Source organism: Gallinula chloropus (assembly GCF_964237585.1).
Source record: "Gallinula chloropus genome assembly, chromosome: 1".
Classification (NCBI taxonomy): Eukaryota; Metazoa; Chordata; class Aves; order Gruiformes; family Rallidae; genus Gallinula; species Gallinula chloropus.
This window is the reverse complement of record NC_140085.1, coordinates 78,100,102-78,112,068: the sequence shown is the minus strand read 5'-3', so window position 1 is coordinate 78,112,068 and position 11,967 is coordinate 78,100,102. Positions and strand designations below refer to the sequence as shown.

At 37.3% G+C, this 11,967-nt stretch overlaps 1 protein-coding gene across 1 annotated transcript in view; it reads left to right on the top strand.

Annotated features, from left to right (window-relative positions):
• Positions 1-8,152: 8,152 nt before the first annotated feature.
• Positions 8,153-11,967, top strand: part of PLEKHA5 (pleckstrin homology domain containing A5) — a 65,815-nt gene continuing 62,000 nt past the window's right edge. Inside the window, exon 1 of the mRNA XM_084265906.1 lies at positions 8,153-8,273. Coding sequence (XP_084122032.1) covers positions 8,166-8,273 — 108 coding nt within the window. The 5' untranslated portion in view covers positions 8,153-8,165. The remainder of the gene's footprint in view (positions 8,274-11,967) is intronic.

The window sequence follows — 11,967 nt, the reverse complement described above, 5'->3', positions numbered from 1 at the left end:
CTGCTTCTGGTCCATGAGCCACCTGCTGAACTACTACTCCAAATCCCATTTTTCTTTAGAAAACAGATTGTGGGTTTTCACTGAAGAATTGTTATGTTACTCTAGTCCTTGGAAGCTTTCCAGGTAGTTAACCATTAAGGAGTGCTTGGATTTCAGCTATAAAATCTGAGGCTTGCAGATAGTTCTGCCTTCTAACACCCACCTCACTATTCTCTCAAATTTATCTCAAACAGCAAATGATGTATTAGTCATTTTTACTACAGACTAATGCTTAGACAATTGAAGATTTTCTTCACCTGCAGTGCTATTATCAAGGTGCTATACTAGAAAATGTGCCTAGGGCTTAAAATGTATATAGTGAAACGTGTCATCAATTTATATAACATGGCATCTCACAAATTGCCACACTTCTATTTAAAGGTGTGGGGCTCTTGTGGCCTTTACCAAGTCCCAGTATCTTATAAATTCCCAAATATGTTATCTACAGAGTGAAAGACACCCTCCCACAAAGTTTTTGGAAAATTGAAACCACTAATATTTACTTTTTCTGAATATGTTTTGATTAGAAACAGCAGTTTCTCAATTTGCAATACAGTATATGCTGGTTTAGAAGGCATTTAATCCTAGCATTTTTAAAGAGTTTTTAATATTTACACTTATTATGTAAATTTATGGTTTTACATTGAAAGTATGGCACGAGAACATGTTATCATATCTGCTCAAGTGAGAAAAGGCTTTTGCACAAATATTTTCATTAGAATGTAAATCTTGTTTTAGAATGGGCCCATTGAAAGAAAGGCTTGCTATTTCAGGGCAGTAGTGCTTAAACTTTTGAAAAATAAATGTCAGTAATAAAGGAAAAACTGTAGTACAGTCAGTTATAGAGAGATGTCCAGGTGCTTTTTCATTGCAGCAGTGAGGACACCAAAACTCTTGTCACGGTAACAGTGTTGCTTTGAACTAAGGCGACCTTCAAAGGAAAGTTTAGAGAATTGAGCTTTGCCCAAATAAATGAACTGGTAGTTAACAAACAAACAAAAAAAATATGGTGGTGTTACATTCTCTGCCAAGAAAACTATTGGCATTTTGTGTGCACCTTCCCAAGCATATGTGCACACAAAGGGTCGTAAGCACTTTGCTTTTAGCAGCAGCACATGTAACTTTATACGGGTCTGTCAGCACTTTGTCTGCTTTGAAACTTGCCTTCTCTTTACACCCTCTTTTGTTCAGACTCCCTGATGTTAAGTTACCATACTCATATGTTTCCAGTGGAGCCATGGAGCGCGGTTTCCAAAGTTGTTGTTTAAAAAGCTTAATTGAAAAAAGGCTCGTAATTGTAGGGTATGATAGCACTGACAAAAAAGTGCTTGCATTTGCTATTTACTGTACAGTGCAGCGTTACAGATTTAGTAAAATAGGAGAGTTGGTACAGCCACAGACCACATCCTTGCTAACAGCTGTGTAGGGGCTGCATTCACTTAAATTTTTTCCAAATTCAGACAGCTTTTTGTTAGATAACTGTAAGTTGCTGCATTTCTTTCAGTTAGAAAGGAGACATTCTTATGCTGGAAAACAAGCACATGAGGTAAAAGCCGCTGATGTGACTTTGCTCATTCCCTAGCTCAGGAATGAAATGCTTCACAGAAGCAGAATAAGGCTGGCCCAGACTTGTCCTATGTTTGTCTCTGATTTAATCTTACCTTTAAATGTCAGCGCAGATTCAGCGTTGATGTGAGAGAGGATGACTTCATTACTTTTGTAATTTTTGCCTTCTTACCTTATCTGTATTTTGTCATCAGGCATGTACGAAAAGTGCACAAAATTGCTTCTCATATGAAATACATCTAGGTACTCTGAGTAAATTTATGACTTCTAGGGATTGTACGTTTGCACAATAGAGATTAGATTGTCAGACTGAATCTTAGATAAGATGTTGAATAAATGTTAGGAGGCAGATTCTTGGTGTAATGTTCTTCTGGAATGTGTTCTTTCTTCAGTGTTCATTTGTGGAAAGGAGCAGTCTTTCTAAATTAAAAATATGGAGGCCTGTTGAAAGTTGTGCCCTGGTTTATGATTTTGTTTGTATTCTTTCACTGAAGTAGAACTCACTCTTTGCTTTGATGGTCACGTTGAAAATGAGCAAATGAGACGGCCTTAACATTTAGGAACACATAAATAAAGCCTACAAAGAAAGGGCATGAGGAACCCTTTGAAGTGGCTCTAGTTTTAATTTTTTGTGGGAGAAAACCAGATGTGTCTTTTTGGGAGTTCTGGCCCAGCTCCCATTTTTTTTGAGAGAACAGGGAACTCAACCAAATCTCATAATGGGGAGACCCCAAACCAACCGTCCCCGCCCTTGTACTTTCATCTGTCTTGCCACTTCTGATGAACTGGTCCGTTCCAGAGGAAAGATGATCTAACCCTTCATTTTTAATTGTGTGCATCCTCTTGTGCAACTGGATTACATTTTTTTTTTTTCCATCTCAGCTGCTATTATCTGAGCTTATTCCCTGTACTAAAAAATCCAGGTGCTGTTAAAGATGATCGCAATTTTGAAATGGCAGAACCAGATAGAATTTTGAAATTGCTGATTTTACAGTGGTGTGTGTTAGAACAGAATACTGGTACACAGCATTTTTGGGTCAGCAATCCTGTACAACACAAGGTAGACCAATAATGTATTTGAATGATCTATTTGAGGGCTTTTTTTAGTAGGACTTGGATCACATTTGGCCATCCGAAAGATAATTGTTGGCTGTCCATTTAGTGAGTAGGTTAAAAGTACACAATGAAGCTTCTTCAACATGACTAGAATTGGTGAAAATAAGTAAAATAATCTTGTCTTCTGAAGAGATTAAGGGTCTCAAGGGATGGAAAGGAGAAAGAGAGTAGATAAGGTGGCAAATAACATGAGCCACATTCAAGGTTGCTGTCAACTTCTAACCTGAACAAGGTAAATCCTTTTCATCTGAGGGCTTGTCCATGTGCCGAAGCTGAGCTACCTGCTGAATGATGCCAAAGCTTGTGGCTTTCAGAGACAGGAATTGGGAAGGAGAAGTTTAAAAAATCTGGGGAAAAGAGGTCACGTTAAGTCTGTCCTGTTAAGTTAGTATCAGTTGTCTTGCATTGAGAAAACTAAAAATGGAACTCGTTCCTGCGTGAGCTCTTTTGGAGTGGTTAGGGTTTTGTGTTGTGGCTCTTTCTTAATTTATTGTTTTCGGGGGTTTTGCTTGGGTTTGATCCTTTTATAGCAGGTCATTGTCCCAGGACACCACTGGAGTTAAGAAGTATTATCCTGATGCATGCAAGAACTATATTTTATTTTGCATTGAAATGCTTATCCCTTGTGTCATCTTAGTCAGCTGTGTCAATTCCTGGAGCCTGACACATCCCAGTAGCAAATATTAATGAGGAATAGTTCATGCAACGTACGGAATTTGGAGAGTATGCTCATGAATACTAATAAAATACACAATAGGGGTTTTTTTCTATTTGGCTTTAGTGTTTATCATGTCATTTAGTACAACTTCACTGTGGCTGCTAAAATAGCAAGAGTCAGTCATATCCTTCGGTGTAACTGCAACAGAGTGTGTGCAGAGTTACCCTGTGTTCTCAAAACAGATTGGTGAGAAAAATTGATTGTAGAGGGAAGGAAGAGGACTGTTGTTTCCATATACCTCTTGGAGGCTGTGTCTTCATAAGCCAAAAGTTAGCACCCTGCCTCTGAATTGCACACTGGACTTTGTAGAAAATCAAAATTAGAGTTCTCAGGGGAGGGGAAAAACCAAAAAAAAACCCCAAGCAAAACCAAACACAATAACAACCTTCATAATTTTTGTTTTATTTCCCATAGACTTATTGATGAGCTATGTATATTAAAGTGTAGCATATGAAATACTACATGTGTATGTGGACCCAGAAATTCATGGATTATCAAGCAACTGTCTAAATCAAAGGTTGAAGATAGTGAATATTAAATGGTAGTCTAGTTTTAGTGAAACTCGGTAGTCTGCAAGATTGAGTTTAAAACAAATGCCTCAATACTCCCACGTAACAGTAGGTTATGACAGTAATTATCAAGGTACTCTACACTTTAACACAAGTATTTTGAAGGAATCCTGTCAAAATATCAGCTAAATTAATGCAAAAAATGCAGTAATTCAGATGAATAATGAAAAAGTTTTCAAATGGAAGACTTTGCAGTCTATCCATCCAGTTAGACAGATTTACAGTCATCACATTTCCTAGGTGTGTGTACAAGCTGAATTTCCAGAGCTCACTCATGAGACTTCACTTGCGTCTAACCTGAAGAGGAAGAAAAGGTTGTTCTTTTTTTCCTCGCCTTTTTAGAAGGAAGTGACTATAAAGGCCTCTCAAAAGCTGGAAAGGAAGTATTGTATATCCCACAGGGGAGTGTTTTATGTCTGTGATAATTTTTTTCTTCTTTATATGTCAGCTACACCTCCATACATCTCAAATTCAGTATGATTAGTAAGGAAAATTGTGTTTTGTCCAAAAACATTTTGATATATTTGAAATGCTGACTTGGTATGACTCCAGCCTGAAATGAAATATTTTTTTCATAAGTTTGTGTTAATCCTCTCCTCTCCCTGCCTCACCCTCCTTTTCCTCCTCCTTCCTGCTTTCCCTTCTGGTTTTGCGTGACCTCCCCTTCACGTTCTTTGAATGATTCCTCCTCTTGTGTTGGTGTGAGCTGGGCGCACTCATAAAAAAACATGGGATGTGCCTCTTCTGTTGTGTTCCAGTGTGTTGACTGTCTTTGAGCAGAAATCCTGATGTATTTCTACATAGACAGCTATCAAAGTTTAATGTGAACAAGACAGCACATTTTGGCAAAACCTGTGGTTGCTACCTCATCTCTAATGTTTTTTATTATTTTTGGTTTTTTAAGTTTGGTGTTACAGTTTCTGAAATGTCAGAGGTATCAAAAAGTTTTGGAAGTTGAAGGGGAAAAGGAACCACCAAAAAACCCTGGATGCTTCCTGAGGAAAGTTTTGAATTTTAATTCTGTACAATCTGGGCCATGTTAATTCGACAGGCATTCTAGGACCATGGCAATTAGGAATGGCACAGATGTACTCGGGTCATCTCTTTTCTGTCCCCTCATTGTAATGGATGCATTTCTGCAACAGAAGCTTCTTTAGAAGCTAAACTTAGAATTCTGCTGAATTTAGTGCGAAGATGAAGTACCTGCATTTGCGAGCTCATTAGTTAAGCTCCATAACACGTCTGTTCCTTTAGGTATTAACAGGGTTTTAAAATCCCAGTAAAGAAAGTGCAAAGAATTGGGCTATCTTTCTAATCTTGCGCTTTAGGGTTCTGCAGATTTATCCAGCTATGCATCGACCGAAGTAGAGTGAATATTTTATTAGGCTTTTCTTTGGAGGTAACTTTTAATTAGTAGTGCTCCATAATTGCAAAATGTTGTGATCCAAAGGAATTGTCAAGAAACCTGGGGAATGTTAAGATAGTCATGTTAAATCTAGGATGTTTTAAGAGACATGAGTGGAGAGCATAACGTTTGCCAGATAAGCTGTGCTCGTCTTAGTTTTGAAAGCTAAGAAGGTTAAATAAATAGGCAATAAAAGGAGTACGTGTTAAGGATAAAGTGCTATTCAAAAGCTTTTGTTCTGCACCTATTCTGCTATCCTGCAACTGAAGCACTTTTTTTTTCTTCTTTTTTTGTTCTTTCAGGTTTGTTCTTTCTCTAAGAATATTTTTTATATATTTCTCAGGGCTGAGCTCATTAATAAGAAGGGCATAGTATTAGATGAGATACATGAAAAAGATTATCAACACGTACTCTTTGCAAAAGTAAATACTATCAAATGGAATTACTTTCTTCATGATTTACAGTGCTGATTTCAGATATTGGTTTTGGTTATAAATATTGTTGGAAATGTTAAAGACAAAAGAGCTGAGGTTGATTTGAAGCATCTGGGTTCTAGCCAAATAATGCATCTGCCTGATACACTTATTGCCCTTTCTTAGTCTCGTTTCTGCTTGTATGCTTTTTAGTCACTGAATCAGGTTTACATTCAGTCAGTGCACCTTTCCTGCTCTCTTCCTGCATTTCGGTGCCTCTCAGACAGTTCAGAGGGGCTGACTGCAGTTCAGCCACCTGTGTGTCTCGCAGTTGTCTGGTGCTGCTGGGCTGGTTGGCAGCTCCATGCTCCCTAGTGTGCTCCCAGCGTAACTGGGGCTGAGACCCTGCCGCTTGCGTGGCAGCTGGGGGTAGGAAAGCCGGGGTCTGTGGCGGGGACAAGGTATGACTGTCAGCTGATTGACATATCTGGTTGGCAGTAAAGGCAACTCTTCTCCTCATCTCTTCCTTCCTCTCTAAGGCTGGAGAGCTCAAGTCAAAACATTTCCTCCTTGAGTGGCAGCTGCCGATAGTGGTTGAATTTTGGCAATTTGTTCCAAATTCTGGGAGATGCTGTGGTACAACAACACCTGCAGTTCAGGGGAATGAGATACTGCAAAAGGAGCATATTCTGCTGGTGAGGCTGCTGGCTGCTTGAAGGTGCTCCCAAGCACAACGCTGCATGGGATAGTGCTATGAATTAAAAGTCACCAGCAAAGTAGAACTGTGATTATGACGCATTACTTTGTTCCCATGACTGAATATGTATCGGTATTATTGGAAATATTTAAACTAACATCTTCATATTCTATGCTAGAAGACAATTGCATTGATTGTTGTTTTATCCCTTTAGAAACAGCTGTTTGTTTTATGTTTAACCTGTCCCGGTCTACCTGAAATCCTATTTAGGAATCTATAAAGACTTATGACAAGTCAAGTATCAGTGTTCATAGATGACCTACTATGGCTCTTACGCTCTAGTTTTTAATTTCAAAATGACTCCCAACCCAGTGCAAATATTTTAAATCTATTTCCAGAGTATTTAAGGAAATTCTTTAATGCTCTTTGTCATTTTTGTTAGTTTATATATGTCTCTGTGTGTATATACAGGCACTTTATTATATGCCATAATGAAATACTTGCAATCATTTCAATTTGGCTGATATACTGGACTTATATACTTGAGTTAAAAAAAAAATAATTATTGGCTAATAATTTTTCTTATTTTTCTTCTACAGTCATAATGAACGAAAAGTAACCTGCAAACATCCAGTAACAGGACAGCCATCACAAGACAACTGCATTTTTGTTGTGAATGAGCAGTAAGTGGCATCTGTTTCAATCTATTAAATAAGTTTTTAAAAATTGTTTATATTGAAGTGAGGTTCAGTGTTTGCTAATTGCAACATTTAATATGTTTTTTCCCAAGTCAGTTTAGCATGTATGCGATTTTACTTGTTTAAAATTAAATAATTTTTAAGATAAAAATGATAGCCCAAATTAATTGTGATAGAAATGCAATAACACTTATTCATGGTGTGAATTTCCTCTTGTCACTTACTCTGTAGTGTTAACAAATGACCTATCTATTATATAATAATTTAATAAACTTCCCAAATGGAGTAATTTTTTAAATCACATAGAGACAATCATGTGCCTTTAATCTATCATGTTCCTTGGCCAGTTGAGACACTTTGTGAATTATTGGGTAATATCTTGGGTTTGCTGTCTGTGACTTAGTTTAGTAGAACACACCGCAGTCTGAGAAGGTATGCGTGCAAGTCATATGGGACCTCAAGATTTTGTATCTGACCCGGTTTTTGGTTGTATTACTTGCCACCATTGCTGCAACATGTTACATGGTGGCTGGAGTGAAAACTGTCTGAACTGCAGCATTTGAGTTTTCACAAATGTTGCATGTTCAACCAAAGATATTCTGTCATTCTGTGTTCTAACTGGAGTGGGACAAAGCCACATGGGATCCTTGGAGAGCATTTCTTCCCATTTCCATCTCATGCTCATACCTCTTTTTTTCCTTCCCACCAATACCTTAAGCTATTAGAGAAATCCTATTTTAAAACATCTTAAAATTAATCTGTAATTGACTGAAGTTTAAAGCAAGGTGCCAGTAACTTTGCAATGAAGTGTGAATTGCTTTCAAATTGGAAAAGTAGGACATGGGCTGCATTAGGCTACATCTGGGGGTGCTTTTTAGTAGCAGTCTGCGCACACAGCATGTTCTAGTGCTATTACATATTCTATTTTCAGGACTGCTGCAGCAATGACATCTGAAGAAAAGAAGGAGCGACCAGTAAGCATGATATGTGAAGCAACTAACTATAATCTGACATCAGATTATGCTGCTTATCCAGTGAGCCCCGTGGGCAGAGTAAGTCTTCATTTCCAAATTAAATTAATATTAAAATAATTCAGTTATTCCACAGGGTACTAGACTGTGCTATTTATTAGTATTCCATTGAAAAGGAGAGAGAAAGTATAGGTCTTTCTCAGGGCACTTGTCTCCTTTCATGTTTAATTTGGAAACTTGAGTTGTCTGAAAGAAATTATCACTGAAGCTGTAATTTTTATCAGGTATCTCAGGTCTTATGACTTGCACATACTGAAATTGTTTGCAGAATCTGACCTTTCTAATCAGTGTGAATGAGCAAAACCTTGAATGAGTGATCAGGCATCTGGGTAAGGACTGATAATGAAATTGCTCCATCACGAATAATTGACTGTATTTCTCCAGGTAAAATAGAATTGTAATTGTGTGTAAGAAGTAGATCCGAGAGAGATGGAAGGTGTCCTTGTGGTAAGAGGGTGGATGACATCATCTGATGTCATTGGACCAAAAGTAGAGCTCCTGGTTTTCTAGGAAAAAAATCCTGGGAAAAGTCATGAAGATTCCTAGGCAAACGGAATTTGTGTCCCACTTTCTCCATTCACCCAGTTTCCCAGAAGGTTAAGGTAAATGCTCACATGTTTAAAGTTTATTAAATAAACATGAACAGGCTATTGCTTGCATTTTTCCCCATTTGGACAGCTTTTAGAGAGATAAAGCGCATTTTCTATAAAATGAAGGATTTCCTTAAGTTTGCTAGGGCACCAAGGTAACTGTTGATCAGTGATGACAGAGAATATTTTAAACCCAGCAATTAGAGTTTAAAGAAGGAAAAAAAAACCTGTTTTAATTCAGCAAATTTCTTAATTTCAGAAAGTTGGATTAAAATAATTTCTTTTCAGTGTGGTAGTAAACACTGTAAGTTCTTTTTAAAGTGCATTTTGGAAACATTTTTATGTCTTATTAGACAGGCAGAGTCCTTGATTTGCATTTGAAAACTATTTTTTAATGAGAAAAGTGACTTAATCTATCTGTGTTGCTGGGGCAAAAAATAAGGAGCCACAGATGAATTAGAAAAAGTAACAAAATGCATAATGTCGGCTTCCGTATGATCATATATAAGTCCATTCCAGAAAGCAAATTTAAGCCAAAACAACCCCAACACCACAAAAAAAATAACCCATCAACTCAAAACCAGCCAATCCCTAAAATAACCAAGCAAAAAACCCAAGGTAACTTCATAGCATTTTAGAAGTGGTGTAGATTGCAACATTTACACAGCAAATGAGTTGCAACAGAACTAGCTCACAGGTTAGATGTAAGAAATTAATTAAAATTTAGGATCACCTGTTTTACAAACATATTTTTCACACTCCTCTTTCAAGAGAGAAGTTTAAAATGCCCTTTAGCATGTTTGTTGCATAGTTGGAGAAGGAAAATGAGGTTGTTACAGCCCAGTTACTGTAATTTCTTTACTTTCATTGGCTAATGACACATTTCGCTTCATGTGGAAATTATATGTTGAAGAAATAGACTTTTGTTCTACTTCTCATTCCTCCTGTGTATTCTAGTTATTAAATGGACTTAAAATATTAGTATTATTACTGTGACTCTATGTGCAATTACTGTACATCAGTTTTCAAATGTAAATTTGTCTGAATTGCTGTAACACCATTTAAAAAGAGATGAATGCTTCCAAAGTAGAACCACAGCTAATTCTAGTCAGCATTTTCTGGTAGTTATTTAAGGCTAACAAATTGAACTGCTTTTGAAGATAACTATATAGAAATCATCTATTCCTTGTACCTGGATGCTGCAACTAATTTTCTTCTATGTTTTTATTGTTCGTATCTATCATACGTTTATCAGAGTCTGAAGTTTTTTGCTGTCTTCCCAGCCTTTGAATGTAATATGTAGATGTTCTGTGTATTGCAGCACAATAAAAAAGGAGTAAAATATTGGTGCTGAAAGTAAATTACAGAACAGAAGAAGGCTTCATGTGATTGCCACACCTATTTTTTAGATGTCTCTGTTTCCAGTGATAACTCATGAAGGGACATAATACTGGAAGGTAATGAGAAATGGACAAAAGGTTGATGTTTACAACTTAAGCTTTAGGCAGTTGAGGGTTACAAAAATAAATTTTCCCATTCATTAATGTTAATTGATTCTGAATAGACCTGGATCTTGGAGAAGTTTATGTTTTGTGACAGAAACACTCATTGGAGTCTAATGCTGCTGTCTAGAGGCTGATATGAGGTGGGACAAAAATCAGTCTCTCCCCTAGATTTGAATTAGTAAGAAATTTTGGGGTAATACCCATCAGATACTTAGCAAACATCATATTAAACAGGAGCAATATGAAAGGTGCTCATGACCAAACATATTTACTGCATTTTCATGGTTTATATTCAAACTAGTCCAGTAGTGCTTCTTGTACATCTTATGTTTTAGTCTTAACTAAAACAAATTCCAATCGCTCTATCATGCAAACTAAAGCACAGTGAGAATGGATGATTGGGAGATTTGCTTCCAGAACAAACTCCTGGTCCAAGCTAAAATGCTGAGGCAGAAACCCACTTAGCTGATGGAAAACTACAACATTGGAAGACACTGAAATTGCCTACAAAATCCAGAAGGCAGCAGCATGTCGGTTTGTGGTGTGGGAGATAATGTAAGCCTTGAAGACTGGAAACATATTTTTAAACAGAAGTTCAAAATTACAAAGATTTGATTTTGGTTCTTTGAGTTCACATGCAGAAAATTTCCTTATCAGCAAGATTATAAATCCATGTTTTTCAAATATAGACACAATAAGGTTAGTGTTGTTAATTACTTTAGTGCTAGTTCTTAAACTGAGGAAGAAGCCTCACATAAATTCTGTGTCCTCTACCAGCTAAGCAGAGAGAAGGGCAGCTTTCAAAGTGATGAATTGTGTGACCCCAGCTACTGACCTGTGCCCCAGAGTTCAAAACCCTGCCAGTGTTTGTTTTCTTCAGGTTTGGGAAAGAGTGAATATCACTGGCTGGACTTCCCGGCTTCTTTTCTAGTACTGGAATTGTACAGGGTCCATGCTGAGGTTCTGTTTTGAGACATCACAGTTGCTGGGGAAACCAATCCTTAGAATGGGTCAGATGGTACCAGATGTGACTCTAAGTTTGCTAGCTCGATGACCTTCTATATCAGAAGGCAAGCGATTAGTAATTGGACCCTTCATTCACTATCCTTTTCTCTTTGCCTTCTCCAAAAATTGGAGCAGTGCAATGGCCTATATTTTTAGTACAGTGGGGTAAAAAAGTACATAAACCCTTTAGTTTGTGGGGTTTTGTGTTTGTTTGGGTTCTTCCTGTTTCCCCGGTTTGAGATATATTGGATATGTGTGTGAGAGAATGTGGGATGATCAGACATCTCAGACATAACAAGAGGAGGAGGCGATCTAAAAAGTTTGAGAACTCATAATTAGTTTATATATACACACCTATGATACTTCGGTATCCTAAAATACTCATTGTCTCGAGGTTCAGTTTGTTGCAAAGAGTTACTCTCTTTATGTAGTGTGTGATAATCACGAGCCACCCAAAGTGTTCTCTGTATTAACTAAAATTGGAAAGCCCTTGTGATGCTCTGTTTCATTAATGGAAGTTGGTATTCACAGGTGGCAAGATGTATAATTAACCCATTAAAACTTTGAAATTGGAGTCAGTATGGTTTGTTATCACACCTATCTGAGAGAGGTCTG